This window comes from Arachis hypogaea, chromosome 4 (genome assembly GCF_003086295.3).
Source record: "Arachis hypogaea cultivar Tifrunner chromosome 4, arahy.Tifrunner.gnm2.J5K5, whole genome shotgun sequence".
Taxonomy (NCBI): Eukaryota; Viridiplantae; Streptophyta; class Magnoliopsida; order Fabales; family Fabaceae; genus Arachis; species Arachis hypogaea.
The window spans coordinates 6337407-6355870 of record NC_092039.1 but is presented as its reverse complement, the minus strand read 5'-3'; the positions used below and the strand labels follow the sequence as shown (position 1 = coordinate 6355870).

The window sequence follows — 18464 nt, the reverse complement described above, 5'->3', positions numbered from 1 at the left end:
AGAATTAAAAACTCAAACACAAAATAATTTATTTATAAGTTACTTTTAATATAGTCATTTATTGTTTAAGTTATTTTTTTAAAAGGAATTTATTTAAGCTATTTACCCAAATTCGACTTTATCCTATGATTTTGTCCAATAACTTTTTCAGTTTTTTGGATATTACTGAGTTCTTTATCAGAATAAAAATGTTTATCTGTGATCATTATAACCATCAAAGCTTTCATAGCTCAGTTGGTTAGAGCACCCGTTTAGTAAGCGGGAGGTCTTGAGTTCGACTCTCAATGAAAGCATTCTATGGTTTTTGGTCCCTCCCAAGTTCCATGCTACAATTGTTCTTGATGTGTTGTTTTGTTTTGTCTTTTATGCCATTATTCTTAAAGTAATTAGCCAATGGTGTTAATTAGTTACCAAAAATACCATCTTTGAGGACTGAATGGCTTTATTATTGTTATTTTATGCCCTGCTCTTATTCTTCAATTCTGAGGCTTTATTCTGCCTACTTTTCCTTTTGGGCGGTTGCTTGATGCTCTTTTTCGATGTCCATGTTGTAAAGTTGGCTCATGATTTTGAAAGCTTTGAGCTTTTTAATATTTTAACTTGTTTATTAGCTCTTAACCTTGTTGGGGTGTGCAAATTTGACTGTGCTTGCACAATGGTCCTTCCAAATCCAATTGGTTGAGTTCTTAGATAATGTTTGTCTCATATATTCCTTATCATTGCACTCATCATGTTTCTAGTTGCTGAATTTGCTTTGCTTTTATGGAAAATGAGGTGGAAAGAAGAACTTTATTTGGAGGATGCATAGATTCGTGTTTAGAGTTTAGATGCCAGTTTGCTTTAAGTACCGTTGCTCAATCTTTTTACTTGTCATTACTCATTCCTAATCAAAGCATGTTTGTGTAACTCATATAACTGATTCTAGGTAGAATCAGTTTTACAAAAGCATACTAAAATATGAAAACTCACGTGCATTTATTTTCATATAAAATTCATAGCTAAGAATTGTTAGATAATTTGACAAGTTTAACTAAATTTTTATTTACTGGTTCTCAACTATTAATTTCACATGAAGATAACTGTTTGTGAGTTTCTATCTTAAAAATATACCAAGTTTTATATGACTTTGTTCCTTCTGTTATGGGATTTATTTATTTTTGAAGCTTCTCTTTTCTTTTTTCTTGTGAATTGATATGCTATGCTATGCTTGTATTGCAGGTTGTCAGTGCACATGCCTCACATAGATGCAGATGCTAATCCATATATGCATCAATTGTTGGTAGATAGTTAATGATTGGAAGGAAGCTAACATGAATTGTATTATAATAAAATACTTAAAAGAAATGAGACCTTTCAGCTTTAGTTGATGGTGACTCATCATTAATTTATATATTTATTGTTTTAATCATGTTTTCCTTTAACTATTAAATAGATTACAAAACAATAATTATTAAAATATGTAAGTAGTGAATGTTGTCATTAATTAAAGTTTAGAATGCCACTCTGTGGAGTATGCAATAGATTCTGAAGTGAAGTTGCAGTTCTCAACTGCTATTTTCGTTTTGACTTGAGTAGTTTTTTTTTTTTTTTCATTTCGAGTTTATCAATGTTTGCTAATCATCACAATAAAGGTAGATAGAAATTGAGGGGCAATTTGTTGAAATGGTAATGACTAAGTTGGTAAGAATTGCATTTAGTGTTAACAAGACTTTCTCATAATGCAGCAGTAGGTTATATCATTAGTCAGAATTGAAGTAGATCAAGCATATTATCTACATGGTATTCTAAGAGAAAGCAATAGTTTCTCAACCGGATTTGTAATCTCTACTATTTTGACCTGATCAATATATATGAAACATGAAACCAAGGTGTAGGATTGTTTGTTATTTTGATTTAGGTAGAAACTCATGCAGATATCTTAATATAAAATTAGTAATTGAAAACTATTAATGACAATTTAGTCAAACATATTAAATTATCTAACAATTTTTAACTATTAACTTCATATAAAGACACCTGCATGTAAACATTACTTATAGTTTGTTTCTATTTTTTGTGTATTAGTAATGGTTGGAGGTTAGTTGATAGGGATTGCATTGCATCTAAGGGTTGGTTGGATATCACATGCTAATGGAAATGAATGTGGATAAATATAAAAAGTAAGTTCTTATAACATAATCACGGATTAGCATCATTAAACCATTGAGAATTTTCATCTTCTATAATACATAATCACTTTGTTGATGATTAAATTCAGACCAACTAATCAACAATCATATAATCATCATCACAATCTAATACAGAAATAGTTTCATCTTAAAGAACAGTCAGAATGTTCAAACCCCTACCCTACTCCTTCCTTCTCTTCTCTGAAGTTCTTTAAATTCAGGTCCATCAAAATGAAGGCTATACACTACATGCTGGTTGAGGAAAAGATCCCATGTACTAGTGGCAGAAAATTGAAATTCAGCTGCCAAGGAATTTGGACCTACTTATGTATATGGGAGGGACATTCAACCTTGTGAGATTCCAGAACAAATCTTGCTGCTTCTACAGCTACCTGTCCATTGACATAGTGATGCCGGCAAACCGGCATGTAGACATCCCCTCCACCAATCAACTCGACCTGTTTCTCCTGTGTCTTCCTCAGAGTAAAGAATGCGCGCTTTCCACAGATTTCACATAGAGCAGTTAGTTTAGTTACAGTATCAGCAAGGGGTATTATATCAAGGACAGAACCAAAGCTCCTCCTGCCAATAAATATGTAGACACACAATTAGCATGTACTTCTTGGCACTATAACTTCCAACCATAGCAACCTTGATCCTTATCTTAAAAGGATAGGAACATTTGAAATTAGAAATTCTAAGTAATAATACCTCAAATAGTTACCATCAAGTCCTGCAACTATCACTGTTTTGCCATCATGATCAGCGGCTTCACGGCAGAAGTCATACAGGTCTTCAAAGAATTGAGCTTCATCAATACCGATCACATCCAACTGTCATTAACTATTATTTGTTAGGATAAAAAACAAAATAAAACCCTAACATTCAAGCAGTAAACTGGTATCGGGTAAGCCGATAAGAAGCCTTAGATGGTAAAAGTATGATACCTTCTCGTAAGCCTCAATTCCAAACTTCTGCTTGAATGATGATAAGTTAGTTAGGGCCCAACACGGTAATTTTGCACCATCATGTGTAACAATTGAATCCAATCCATATCTTGTATCCTTGCTTGATTTAATTATTGCCACATTTCTGCGAAAGAGGATGGTTTATTAATACTTAGAATCTGCAGAAAAATACATCATCGTAAACTCCACATAGATGCAAGTACACCCAAAATTCTGTACTCATTATGCAAGATTGTCAGCACTACAAGGCACAATTGGGGTCTATAAAATTGAATGTTATCAAATAGAATCTACCTAGTCTTCAACTCATCATGTTCATATGAAAATCAGGATTCTCACAATGCAATGCCTTGAAAATCCTTGTAGAAGATAAAGGAATTAATCTGGGAACTTTCATCATGGGTGATAACCAAAAGGCAAAATCAGACAGTATTCCTGGGAACTCACTTCCAATATGAAAATATTCCAGTAAATGCTTCAACTGACTCGGTAATGGCATCAGTTGAGGCACAATGCTTGCTTAATAGCATGGAAAAGGAACCAGAATTTGAAGACTGAACCAGTCAACCAGCTAGTAAAAACAGAACATATGTCTGCTATGTATGCTTCCAAGAGAACACAGTGATCCAAAGAAACATAGCTTGGCAAATGCATAAAACCAAAGGAACATTATTTCCATGCTGCTACAGAATATATGGCCATTTGTTTCACTTCCACTTCAAATCCAGAACCTGCAATTAGGCAGCTTTGTTTGCAAGACAAAGCATTGTTTAAATGCCAACATCATGATGTCCATTTCCATCAAGGCAAATCCAAATTATATTCAATGTTTCATTGCATAATGTATGAGTATATCAGTTTCCACTTGAGTCAGGAATATAACCAGCATCCTTTAAGATACAGGTGATCTCTCTAATTACCTGATAAATCTCATCAGCTTGTTGATGAGATTTATCACCTTTAAAGAAGCAATAAACCTCACTTTGTACCTCAATCCTGCTATAACCAGGCTCCTTCATCATCCCTGATTCTCTCATTGTAGATCTAACTTCCTCAACATTTTCCCACAAGCCAGAAGAGGCATAAGCATTTGACAAGACAGTATACTTTCCAGCATTTACCCGTTCAAATTCAAAAAACTTCTTTGATGCAATATTCAATAATTCTACATCACCATGAATCTTACAGGCCCCAAGCAAGGCACCCCATACGACTGAATGCTCTTTACAAGGAGACTTCAGAACAAAATCATAAGCCTCTCTTAATTTCCCAGCACGCCCTAAGAGGTCGACAATTGCCGCATAATGTTTTCCTTGTGGCATAATTCCATAATCTCTTATCATTGATTGAAAATATTTATGCCCTTCATCAATTAAACCACCATGGCTACAAGCAACCAAAACTGCAAGAAATGTAACATAATTGGGTCTGAAGCCTTCAGATAGCATTCTCTGAAAAGAATCTAAAACTTCCATTACCCTTCCATGCTGACCATATCCAGATATCAGAGTACTCCAAGTAATTGTATTTCTACTCAAACATTTCTCGAATAGCAACCGCCCGTCACAGATACAACTGCATTTAAAATACATGTCTATCAATGCACTGTTGATCACTACATTTTCTGTAATTTGAGACTTGATCATGACAGCATGAGCTTGCTTCCCAGGTTCCAATGCTGCCAGAGTTGCACAGGCTCTAAACACCGATGCAAAGGTATACTGATCTGGTCTCAAACCAGCCTGTCTCATCCCACAGAAAAACTCCAATCCGACTTCTTCAAGGCCTTTCTGAACATATCCAGCCACCATTGCATTCCATGGAATTAATCCTTTGTCAGCCAAATTATCAAACAAGAAGCTTGCAGTTTCTAGATATCCTGACTTTGCATACAATATCAGCAATTTGGTCTTCAAATATTCGTTGGGAACAAATCCAACAACAATCATTTGTGCGTGTATTCTTCTGCCTCTCTCATACTGTTTCCAGAAAATACATTCCTGAAGCAACAGAGAATAAGTCCTTTGATGCACCGGCAACCCTGTTCGGCACAACAGCCCAACTGCCTCAGTCAATCTCCCAGATACACATAAACCTTTTAAAACATTATCCAAGTAAGGGTCGGTTCGGCGTGGCTTGACCTGAAAGCTGAGAATACCTGAGCTGTGACTATCACAACCATGGCATTCAAAAGAATAACTAGTCTTGTTTCCATTCAGAACCAAGTCACAAACTCAACACATAATGCTTTGGCACCACCACAACTAGAATTTTCTATTTTTTTTTTCACATTTTTCTATCTAAAAGCCTAAACTAAGTTGAAAATGAAATAAATTTCGGATACCGTTGGTTTAAACAAAGAAAGTTAAGGAGAGAATAGAAATAGAGTTTACTTGCTGTTGGCAGATTCTGACTGAATCCGACGGAGGAGAGTGGTGGTTTTGCCGGCGAACATGGGGCCCACTATGACGTGGATTTCACCGGACGGGGGGCGAGTGGGTTCCGTTTGCAAGGTCCGATTTTGAGCTCTGGAAAGGAAGGAATTAGATGAGAAAGGCGTTGCCTTGAGGCTTGGGAATGGAAGCTGTTGCGAGTTATTGCGGAAGATGGTGTCATGGGGGCGTGAGAAGAGAGAGAAAGGAGAGGTTTTGGGAAGATGCGGTGATAAAGCTGAGAACTTTGGGTTTAGAATTGACTTCATGATTCTCTCTCTCTCTCAATGGTGCTCAGGGGGAAACAAGGGTTTAAGGGTTTTGCACCTTTGGTGGCTAAGGAAGGGGGTAATAAGGTAATTATCCCATCATAAATTTATTTATTTTTTTAATTGTGTATGTATTTAACAAATAAATTCGCTTATATATTTTACTTACATAATAAACATATCGTATTATTTTTATATTTTTATTCATATAAGAATGTAAAAAATACTTGCGTAATTCTATAATACATTTAACATGTGCTTTAAATATTTATTGTTATTTAAACTTAACTAATAACTATAAGTTAAATTGGTTAAAAGTGTGATTATTTTGTGTGTTAAAAGTGTATAAAATTGGTCTATTATATAACATTGCATGATAAAAGGTAGACGATCTTTTTTTTGTGTTCTGAAAAATACCAAAACAATTGTCTTTTATTTTATTTTATTTTGTGGTAATTTTGGGAGAGTTTCACTATAGTTAAATTATCCAAATCAAGTGTACGTTAATTAGTTTAAAAAATTAGGCAAATGAATTACTATTACTATTAAATTAGTTTTTTTATTAATTAGATAACGATCTTTTAGCCTATGTTTGATTTTGAGAGCAAACATAAGACAAAACACTAAAAGTAATATACAAAAAATAAAAATATAAAATTAATATTTTTATATTTTATTTGGTAATAAATAAAAATAAATTATAAAAGTTTAATTTATTATAATTTTTTTATAAAAAATAATTAAGAAAAAAAATATAACAATAAAAATACAAATATTAAAATTTAATAAAAATAATAAAAATAAAAAATAAATTATATCTTTTGTTAGTATTTTTATATTTTTTTATTAAAAAAGATATATAATATAATAATTTAATATCTTTAAACACAATATCCTTATTTATATTTTATCTATCGAACATAATTTTATATTTTTATATTCCTATCTTAATATTTCATATCTATAAACAAACATAATTTAAAAAATGATCATGTTTTCACTTAAAGCTAGTATTTAAGAAGTCAAAATTGAGCTATGGGAGTTTATTTATTTTGCTTTAATTGAATTTGATCCTAGTATCCATTAAGATTGGAGCATACTTTTCTTGATTTGATGGGCACTTTAAGAGTTGTTAATGGAAATTGAGTGAGAATAAACCTAGTGTTACTTTCATTTGAAAGGAGGTAATATAGTGTGTGTTTGGATTGCAGTTTGTTAAATTAGAGTTTAAATAAAATTAATTTTATATAATTGATTTTGGATAGAAGTAAGTCTGTGTTAATATAATTTATGTTGGACAACTTTATATTAAAATTGATTTCGATAAAATAAATATTGTTTGAATAATATTAGTTAAAATCACTTATAGATAGATAATTATTTAAAAGAACATGATATTAAATTATAATGTTATTTTTTTATATATGTTTAATTTTCTCTTTTATACTTTTTTTTATATATTTTTTATATAATATATTTTTAATACTGTTAGTACTCTTTTTTAATACGTTATAATTTTTAACTATTATTATTATTTATGGTTAATTTTTTTGTTTAATTTATTTTACCTAATGAGATTAATAAATTCTATTATAAAAAGATAATAATAAATATAATACACAAAAATTATAACTATACAAATATATAATGTCAAATAAAAAATTAATAAAAAATATAAATAATAAATAATAAAAAAATTCATATAAAGAAAGAAATAATAAGAATTCTATAAATAATGCAATAACATGTATAAAGAATAAAGTTGGTAAAAGAAAAATAAATGTTGAAAATAATGACTAAAAATACATTAGTGTAGTAGAAAAGTTAGAAATTATTACCTTTTGTAAACGTAATTTTAATAATGATGTTAGATCTTAAGCAAAATATTAAATATAATTTAGAAATATATATTTTATATTAAATATAATAAAAAGACTTAATTTAATTTTTATTTTTTAATCTCAATATCTTTTTCAAATACTACTTTATAATCTTAATCTTGCACAATTTTATATATTTTGAACAAAATGATCTTATATTGATTTTTAAAGTTATAAAAAAAATCAATCAAATTTGGAATAAAGTTAAAAGATTGAACTAAAAAATATAGTTAAATGATTTCATATTAAAAGTAAGTTTTTTGGCCAGCAGAATAATAAAAATTATTATGATACTAAATTGGGGGCTAGAAGTAAAATATAATTTTTGGGTTATTAGAAAACCCAATTCACCTAATCAGTTCCACTCTTGTTATTATTAGGTCAAATAATTGTTTTATCACAAAGTAATGCATACTTTAAAAAGAGAAATGAAAAAAAGAATATATTGGAAACAAACTAACATGGATGATACTGTTTGTTAATTAATAGAAGAGGATTCATGGTTTGCACAACCTTATCTCCAACTCAAACATGAGTCTAAATTGTGATCAATCATAGTTGGCTTATGGCTGTAACCAATCATTTATCCCATATTATAGTTGCATCTGATCTAATATGACCAATTTAGAGTCATTGTTATATCCCTTTATTAAGATTTAATATCCACCTTATCACAAAACATGGAATCAAGGAAACATTTGACCCCTCTCCTACATTATTACCCCCACATGGTGGTCAATTATGCAAAATTGTATATATAGCTGGAAAAGGAAAAAAAATTAACAAAGTTATTATTATTTATTATTATGCACGGCATATTGATTCCAAAACCTTGCAGCCACCCATTTTATTTTACCACCAATCCAAATTATCTAGACTATGTTCACGAGGTATAAGCTTCATTTAAAATTTGTGTCAATGTCAATTTCATGTATAACTTCCTTTTTTTGTAATAAAAAAAAAATTCTTATCAATGTTTAAATATTTAATTTTAATAATTTTTGTTTTTATACTTTGGGTTGAAAGGAACCCATTGTCTCCTTGTGGTGAAGACCAAGGACCGACCTAGGTTAGAGAAAAAGAGGGTATTTGCCTTCACTGAATTATGAAATTTGATAATAATTATATATGAATGAATATATTTGATTTTATTATTATATTATCTTTGTCTTCATATTAAATTATAAATGAATTTTTTGAGAATTATTTTAAAAAACATATTTTGTTAAATTTAATTTAATATCAAAACTAAAAATAAAAAATAATAAGTAGTGATAATATTTTTTTAAAAAAATAGTTAATTAGTTAATTATTAAATTGATGCTTAGTTTTTTAAATATAAGTGAAATTTTTATTTTTTTTTCAAAAATTAGTTGAAATAAAAAATATATTATTTATATATTAAATAATAAAAAATGATAAGAAATTGACTTTTAGTCATTCAATATTAATTATTTTTTTAATTATAAAATTGTCAATTTTTTAGAGATTTAAAAGGTATAAATTTTAAGATAAAGATAATTTAAAAAAATTGATATTGATTAAAATTAGTTAAAAAAATTAATTTCTTAATTAAATTCTAATTCATATTCTTTGTTTTAACTCTTATACATAATTATTATAAATATAAGTAAAATTATTACTATATATATATATATATATATGATTTTAGTTTTAAATTATAAATATTTTTTGTGACTTTCAAATTATAAATATATTGATATTCAATAAAATTTATTTTAGTGTATTTTTGCCCTTACTGTACAATTTTTTTAGATCCCTTGCTAGTAAAGGGTACGTAGTGAATATTAAGATAAATGTATAGTATATATTAAATTATTAATACTCAAACATCTCACCAGTCACCATTGACCAAACAACCTTTCTCCAACTTACTCTTACAAACACACTCAATAGGCAAATTGGATTACTTGTAGTGCAACTATAACAATTTTTGTCAATTAAAAGGATCAATTAAAATTATTTTTTATAAAAAATATCCAAAAATAGTTTTAGTGTATTTTTTATATATTTATTAAAATAAAAAATTCAATAACTTGTACTAATAATTATTTTAACATGTGATCTAAAAATATTTATTAGTATTAAACCTTTAAGGATTTAACTTACATACACCTATCATAAAGACACATGTTAAAGTTATTATTGATATGTCATAAAAAAAGTTACTATTGATAAAAAAGTTTTTATTTTTATTTTAATAATATATAATAAATATATTGAAAATTAAACTTTATCTCTTTTCTTATAATTTTTTAATTAATAATTTTAATATATACCTTTAGGATATATATTAAGTAAATCCTTATTATTATTATTATTATTATTAAGACACTTATAATAATTTGAGTTTTAATTTGAAGATTATCTGTCTTACCATATTAGTAGAAAAAAGCAAGTATAAATTTGCGTGAGTATGACAAGAACATTAATGGGCGAGGAATGATGCATTTTTGTAAGGACATGTCTGTCCCTCTCTCCAACTATGAAAATAGAAATAAATAAAGTCTGAGAATTTCAGTTTTCAATCACTTATTCTCTTTGTGGGGTGCCTCTCATCCAATTCCAATCTATAACCCTCTTCATTCCCACTCAATTACCAGGTTCCTGCTATCTCATTCTGTATTCTATCATCGCCTCCACTTTGTGTTCTTTTCAGCTCTGTTTTCTGTTATTTTTAATTTAAATTACCTACATTTAGTGATGTATATATCATATGATATACAGTTACTTCTTATTATTAAATATAATGATCTTACTACAAAGTAGTTAATAAAAATATTTAAATTTAAATTTAAAATGTGTCTCGAGTTTTTATTTTTTTTCTCAAAATGATTTAATATAATCAAGATAAAATCTAACCTATCTCCAGCTGCTTTTCACTCTTTTTGGTCTCATTTACGACATTCTTCCTCACATCTCTCAGATTGTTTTTGTTTTTGATTTTCTTTTATCTCAATTTAATATTTTAATCATTTAATTAAGCTATCAACTCTTAGATAGTAATATTTTTTTTTTCTTTTTAAGACAATAATTTTGTTTTGATATAGTTGAAGAAATAAGAATTTGTTTCATTTTAACTCGATGCAGTCCTAAAATAAGTATATTTATTTCTATGTTGCATTGCATTTTATTATTTTTATTTTTCTAAGAGTACATTTAGTTATTTTAATTAGGTTTAATTATCTTGTTAGTCCTTCTAGTTTTACCAAATTTTTAATTAAATTTTTATATATTTTTTTAATTAGATTCCTATACTGCTTTTAATTTTATAATTAAGTCCTTTATAGCGTAAAAAATGTTAGAGTTAACTGAATATTTGTTCGCAAATTAAATGTATTCATAATTAAAACCTAACTACGTCTTTAATTGCATATATTTTAGGAGAAATATTCTATTAATTTTAACATTTTTTATATAAAAAGAGTTTAATTACAAAATTAAAAACGGTATAGGAATCCAATTAAAAAAAAAAAATATAAAGACCTAATTAAAAATTTAATAAAATTATAGAAACCAACAGAGTAATTAAATCTTTAGTTTATTTATGTTATATCAAATTTAGTAAAAAATGTTAGTACTATATATGTTATATCAATAGTAAATTGAATCTAGTTTATTCGATTTATTACTTCTGCCACATATACATGTAAATCAAATTTAGTTAATTCGATTTAGTACTAATACATATTATTGACATTTACTATTTTAAGTTAATTGTTATTAACTTTAAAACATAAATGTGAATAAGAAAATATCTTTATTTGAATTCAAATAAAATATCAAAAAATCAAAATGAATAAGAATAGAAAATTTTTGTGTTTTAGACTTTTAGTTCAAATTCTAGAAAATTTATATTTTTATAAACTTATGAATGTAAAACGGAATATTAACCGATTTTTAAAAATTCATTAAAAATCATTATTTAACTCATTAGCATCTAAAAAATTATTACTAGAACTTTTGATGTTGAAAAAATCATTAGCATCTAAGGTAGCATAAAAGTTAAAACAAATTTTTTCAGAATTAAAAGTAACAGATATCTATATAATATATAATGACTAACTATATTTATACAATATGTAATTTAAAAAATAATTAAAATACTATATCAATTAAATTATCATTTAATTTATAAAATTAAGTATAAAACTTATTTTTTGATGTTTTTATGCTCTGAACAATCTAAGTTTAAGTTAGAAGTAACGTTGTCAAAGAAATAAGTTCTATACTTAATTTCAAAAATTAAATAATAATATAATTAATATAATATTTTAATTATTTCTCAAATTACATATTGTATAATATATAGTTGGTCATGATATATTGTATAATTATTTGTTGTTTTTAACTCTGAAAAAATTTAAGTTTTAACTCCTATGCTACTTTATAGAGTTATATTTTATATTAATATTTTTAACATCAAAAATTTCGGTAATAATTTTTAGATGCCAATGAGTCAAATAATGAATTTTAATGAATTTTTGGAAATCTTTTAATGTTCTGTTTAACATTCATGAGTTTATAAAAATCTAAATTTTCTGACATTTGAACTAAAATACAAAAATTGAATTTATATTCTTATTCGTTTTGATTTTTTTATTGACATTTATGTTTTAAAGTAATATATGTCAGTAATCTATATCAGTACTAAATTGAATCAACTAAATTCGATTTATATTAGAAAATTCGATTTACTACTTTTGCAGTATATACACGTAAATCGAATAAAGTTAATTAAATTTATTATTGATATAACATATATAATAAATCGAATTTATTTGATTTAATTTACAATAAAAAAATACAAAATAAATTTAGTTGATTTGATTTATATAAAAATAAAATCGAATATATATATAAACTATTTTATTTTAAGATGTTTATGTAATATTGATTTCTATTTGATTTGTTTACCTAATTTATGAGGGCAAATGAATATCACGGATCCCATTTAATAATTATCCTAGTGAAAAAATAAGGAATATAAGGACATTCCATCAAAATTTATCCTTTTTATCAAATTGAGAAAAGAAATATCTTAGAGCCATTGTGGTGATGAAATTGTAGAGAGCCTAAGGTTAGTTATGCACATGCATTTGTTCAAAAATATATAGTAATGATGTTTTGGTTCATGTAGCTGTTGTATTATTCTGCGGATGAGTGGTTGCACAAGCAATCCCTTCTGTCACTGGCACATAACATAACCCTACTTTATTTTTATTTATTTCTTTAATTTGAAAGTTGATGCAAAGGTGTATATGTAGAGCAACCACTCATTTTTTTTTTTAATTTTGCTTACATTAATGTTTGTGCCTATCCCACTTCCACTTCACCGATTCCATTGATTTTTTTCTGCTTCACCTCAAAATTCATGTCCTTTCCCAAAATGTTCCAATCTGTCAAATTTTTTTGCATCATCACATCACAACCGTTTGATTTATCTACATCTTGTTTCCTTTGACCTCAAGAAATAGTAAATACTAGAATATGTCTGTTAGCTTCCAACTTCCTACCCAATATTGTTAGCTCAAATTGGTAGTCTAGCTTTAGGGGCAAAAAAAAAAAGTAAATTAGTCTTGAACAATACTATTGTATAAATGGATAAACATAGGGGGAAAGTGTAAAATGAAATTGAATAATATTTTGGTGATTATTATAATAGGATAGGACGTGCAAGAACAAAAGATGACATTACTAAATACTTTTAATTTTTGTTTTTTTGGTGAAATGGGGTTCACACCTACAAAGACTAAAATACAAAATAGTAGTAAACTTAGAGTAATAAATAAAAAATAATATATACAAAATGGAAATATATGGGGCAAGTTGTAATTTCAGAATGTTATAGAATCTATAATCTAATCTCCCCATTTTCTTCGCTATTTGTGCTAAGAATACTTTTAACGTGGAGCCCACTTACTTTCTCCTTTCATCCTCTGGTTTTTTTTCATCTAAGCTTGAGAAAATTGGAAAGAAATAATTGTTTTTGTTAATATAATAATATATACATAATATAAAATTTTTTTATATATCATTACATCAAAATTAATATTAGTAATTAATTAAAAATATAAAATTACTAATATACATAAAATCTTAAATTCAAACCGGTATTATTAATGTACCCAAAAAGAGCTAAATAAAGCAACAATAGTAAAATTTTTAAACTTTAATATATTGAATGTAATAAATTTATAATTTTTCTAATAACTTAAATGGCATTTTTCATTTTATGATATTCCAATTTTATTCTTTTATTTTAGACGTCAAAAAAGAAATGATTTTTATTTTCATTTTTTGTGCCCATACCAATTATGTGTGTTGTGTGTGATGCACAGCTTTCAGCCTTTCACAATTCAGAAATCATAATTCGATACATACACACATATATATACACACCATTGCTGGAACCAAAGCCATAATTTGCAAACGCAAAAAAGAAAAACAACAAAAGGGAAAAAAAGAAGGAGGGCCTCTCGCCCTCTCTAACTTATTCATGCTTTCTCTTGGATCTTAGATTCCCATCAATTTTCCTCTTCTGGGTTGTCTTCATTTGGTAAGCTTTTTTCTTCATCTTCACAACTTCATCACCCATTTTTGCTTTTCTTCTTGTTCAGCTCCACTCATCTTCAAAGTTCGATTCTTTTTGCAATTTTGGATTCTGGGTTCATCCTTTTTTAATGATCGGTGATGAAAAATATAGTGCTTTTTCATGGATGCAACTTCTGCTGCAGTTTTCTAACTTTTGTGTGTTGAACTTTTTTATTTGGACTCAATCAGCATTATGTTGCCATGCTTTTGACGATTGTTGTTTCTTACCGTGTCTGAAATGAATATGAAGTTTTGTTTTTTTATTCTATTTTTAGTTTTTTTTGTGTGTGTGTTTTTCTATGGATGTTATGAGTTACTAATTAGATCAAATCCAATCCAATATATCGTTTTATATATTTTGTTGTTACTGCTTTTTGTATATGCGTTTCAATGTTTGTTACATAAGAAGAATAATGCATTTTTTAAAGATTTTTTTCATTATATATATATATGGGGTTAGAGATAGAATTTGATTGGGAAGAGTGTGGTGAAAAGTGCAGAATGGAAATGGACCCTGGCAGTGGCAAGCTTTTCATTGGAGGGATTTCATGGGACACAAATGAAGACCGACTCAGACAATATTTCCAGGGGTTTGGTGATGTCGTGGAAGCCGTGATCATGAAGGATCGGACCACCGGGCGTGCCCGTGGCTTCGGCTTTGTTGTTTTTGCTGATGCTTCTGTTGCTGAACGAGTTGTTATGGAGAAACATGTCATTGATGGAAGAACTGTAAGTTTGCCTGTCTCTGTTTATATGTGATTATGTTTTTCCCAATGTGCTTGTGCTTAAAGGTTCACTGTTGTATTGCTTTCTGTTGTGGCAAAATGAATCAAGATGCTTCTTCCTCACAATGATAAAGGATTCAGGCAATCAGATTTATTAAATCGGATTATTGTGATTGTTGATGCATTACGATGCAACTTCAGTTTTAGAAGAGATTGTGATTTTGAGTTAGAAAGATTGATATTTGATTAGTATTAGAAGTTTGGTTTTGCTTTTTGTTAAATCTTTGAATGAGAATTCGCATTATGTGTTCGTGGTGGTGAAGTTTAGATGTTTGGCATCATATTTTAAGAATGCAGATTTGTTGCATTTGGACACGATTTGATTCCTAATCTAGATGAACAGATGCTTGAGCTGTCACATCGTTTTGTAGTTTACATCATTGAATATTTTTTCCCTTTATTCCTTGTGTCGAAGGCTAAATGTTGACAAGTTAATGGTAGGAATTAATGCGAATAAGCATGGAGAAGATTGAGTCTTGATTCTAAATATGCATTCTACTACACATTTTTCTTAAATTCAATTCCTGATCCATGATCTTTGTTATTTCAATAATGCCCCTCTTAATTATTATTTAGTAACATGATCTTGAATTGAATTCTGTTGTCACTTATTCGACATGTAGGTTGAAGCAAAAAAAGCTGTCCCCAGAGATGACCAGAATGTTTTGAACAAAAGCAACAGCAGTAATCACAGTTCACCTGGTCCTACTCCATCCCGTACGAAGAAGATATTTGTCGGAGGTCTAGCATCCACGGTTACTGAGAGCGACTTCAAGAAGTACTTTGATCAATTTGGAACAATTACAGACGTGGTTGTGATGTATGATCATAACACCCAAAGGCCCAGAGGTTTTGGATTCATCACCTATGATTCGGAGGAAGCAGTTGAGAAAGTTCTATACAAATCTTTCCATGAATTGAATGGTAAAATGGTTGAGGTTAAGAGGGCTGTACCAAAGGAATTATCTCCAAGTCCAAGCAGAGGCCAGTTAGGTGGATATAGTTATGGTCTTAGTAGAGTTAGTAGCTGCCCCAATGGTTTCATTCAGGGATTTAATGCAAGTGTAGTTGGAAGGAATGGACTTAAATTAGATGGAAGATCGAATGCTGTTACTGCTGGCCATAGTGAATATCCTCTTTTCGGCCATAGTTATGGAACAGGACTCAACTTTGAGCCACCATTGACCCAAAATGGAACTTCAAACTTTACTTCTACCTTCATAGGGCGAACAATGAACTCTTCGTTCGGTGGTAGTCCAAGCAGGTACAGCAATGCCATAGGTTATGCTGGTGCAAATGTAGGCAATAATTCGGCCATGAGTTCTACAAGTCAGAACTTGTGGGGAAATGGGAATCTTAACTATGCATCTAACCTTACAAATTCTGATTCTCTTTCTGGTTATCGGAACGAAAATTCAAGCATGGCTTCTTTTGGTAGTATAGGACCACTTTGGAGTTCCTCCCTTGGAACAGATCAAACTGGAATTATCGGCTCCGGATATGGTAAGGGCAGTCTAAGTAGCTCTGGAGATGTGAATTTAGGGTCGAAAACAGTAGGTTATGGAAAAAATAGCGATAACATTGTTACGTCAGGTTCTTCATATTCCTTACCAAATGCCAGTTATGATGAGTCATACAATGTTGCTTATGATGCTGGGTCATTTTACGGGGACAGTATGTGGAGAACATCCCCTTCAGAATTAGAGGATTCCGGCTCTCTTGGCTTTGGCATTGACCATGCTGTTTCAGGCTTAATGCGCAAAAGCTCTGGCAGTCACATTGGAGCTTATGCTGTTGCCAACACTCAACCAAATAGAGGTAGTAATGAACTTCTCTTTAATAATAGTTTTAAAGTATAAAATTAGAAAGTCCTCATCGTTTAAGGTTTTTTCACAAGATTACAACTGAAGTTTGGGATTCCTTTTCTTCCCTGTCATCCTCCATATAGTGGATGTTTTGTCTACTAGATCTTGTCAGTGACGTTTGGATATTAATAAGAGTTTGAGTATTAAGATACCATGTTGAAAAGCATCTGTTCTAAAAGCTTTTGCTGTTAACTAGAGGTACAAGGGTACTTTGAAATTGAGATGTAGATAATGCACAAACCCACTATGTTCTGCTAAATCTCAACTTATTTTATGTCAAAGAACAGAGATATCAAGGATCAAACTTTAGAATATTTTGGTTATAGAGGCTCTAGTACCATGTCGAGATTGTGGGCGTCAGGAAAGAAGAAGATAGAGAATAAAGGCCATATTACCTTGTTATAATATGATGCAACTACAAAGCATCAATTCCTTTATTAGTGATGGCAGAATCCTTAGCCTACTCTTAGATATGATATTAACTTTAAACATGTGCTTCAAATTGCCATTTGAAATATAAGCGTTAGACTCTTGAACTTTCCTAGTGCAATGTGAACAACTATGGGATATAATAGAACATGCACTATGGAGCCATTTATACTCATGGGAATCCAAGTTGGAATTGTAGTGTTTGTGATTACCTTTATGCTTAACTTGTTATTTATTCCACAAAAAACTGAACTCTTTTTTTTTTCTTGCTTCAGGAATTGTTGCCTAGGAAGGTTACACCAAGAAGTTAAAAGATTTCAGTGAATTATGTCTGGTGCAGAAGGCAAATGAATTCGGAAAAGCTTAAAAATTAGTGCTTCTAAAAAAATCCATAGAGCTTAGTTGGTTGCAAATGTTGAATAGCTTGCAAAATACATACAGCACTTAACAAAGGGCTTGAGTGAAACATAGGTTTTTTCTTTTTCTTTGGGATTTTGAGAGAGACTTGTAATCAGCATTCAGCAGCAGGTTATGGAGTTTGTCAAGAATGTTCATATGGCAGTCACAGAGCAGCACACACAAAAAAACAAACAGGCCTACTTTACCATTATTGCATAGTGTCTTTCTATTTCGTTCTCTTTTTCAGTGTGATGATCTCTCACAGTTTATAAGAGATACAGGGTTGATTTGTCTGTGGATTACTGAATTTTATTATCAAGGGATTTTCATCTGAGTTCACTTAATAATAATTGATTCATCTACTACCCATTTTTTTTAAAATCTTGGATATTTTGCCTCAAGTCTTTCCATACTTAGACAACAATCCTTTTTCAGTAATGTAAGCTTCATTTCATGATGCTTTTGAAACTAAGTACAAACTATTTGAATAAAAGTTTTGTTTGTAGTTTTGATAATTATACAAGTTCATTAAAAGATGTGTTGTTTAATCACTTTGCACAACAAGTAGGGCAACCTATCTTTGTTAGTTATATTTCTCCAGAATTTTAATCATTTTCAAATCAAATGTGTGTCTTAGAATCCGTTTGAGAAGCT

The 18464-nt window shown here is 29.2% G+C and overlaps 2 protein-coding genes and 2 non-coding genes across 6 annotated transcripts; 3 read left to right on the top strand and 1 right to left on the bottom strand.

Annotated features, from left to right (window-relative positions):
- Positions 1-219: 219 nt before the first annotated feature.
- Positions 220-293, top strand: TRNAT-AGU (transfer RNA threonine (anticodon AGU)). Its single transcript has one exon. It is a non-coding gene; the product is annotated as a tRNA-Thr (tRNA).
- Positions 294-387: 94 nt separating this feature from the next.
- Positions 388-491, top strand: LOC112799089 (small nucleolar RNA SNORD96 family). Its single transcript, XR_003200674.1, has one exon. It is a non-coding gene; the product is annotated as a small nucleolar RNA SNORD96 family (small nucleolar RNA).
- A 1658-nt stretch (positions 492-2149) lies between these two features.
- On the bottom strand, positions 2150-5966 carry LOC112796019 (thymidine kinase a). Of its 2 annotated transcripts, none has more exons than XR_011880884.1 (4): positions 5530-5899; positions 3116-5284; positions 2880-3001; positions 2150-2750 (listed from the first exon to the last, which is right to left on the bottom strand). XR_011880884.1 is itself a non-coding variant. In XM_025838259.3 (4 exons), exons 1-4 carry the CDS (start codon positions 5835-5837, stop codon positions 2489-2491), a joined length of 837 nt encoding a protein of 278 aa, XP_025694044.1. In that variant the 5' UTR covers positions 5838-5966; the 3' UTR covers positions 2150-2488. The 2 variants fall into 2 exon arrangements, 1 of the variants encoding a protein (XP_025694044.1); XM_025838259.3 differs by having other exon boundaries at positions 3116-3260; positions 5530-5966.
- A 4287-nt stretch (positions 5967-10253) lies between these two features.
- Positions 10254-18191, top strand: LOC112796017 (uncharacterized). 2 transcript variants are annotated; one of them, XM_072234906.1, is made up of 5 exons: positions 10254-10341; positions 14080-14297; positions 14833-15061; positions 15741-16935; positions 17687-18191. In XM_072234906.1, the coding sequence occupies exons 3-5, from the start codon at positions 14834-14836 to the stop codon at positions 17698-17700; spliced, it is 1437 nt and encodes a 478-aa protein (XP_072091007.1). In that variant the 5' UTR covers positions 10254-10341; positions 14080-14297; position 14833; the 3' UTR covers positions 17701-18191. The 2 variants fall into 2 exon arrangements, with proteins under 2 accessions (XP_072091007.1, XP_025694041.1); XM_025838256.3 differs by lacking the exon at positions 10254-10341 and having other exon boundaries at positions 13018-14297.
- Positions 18192-18464: the final 273 nt, after the last annotated feature.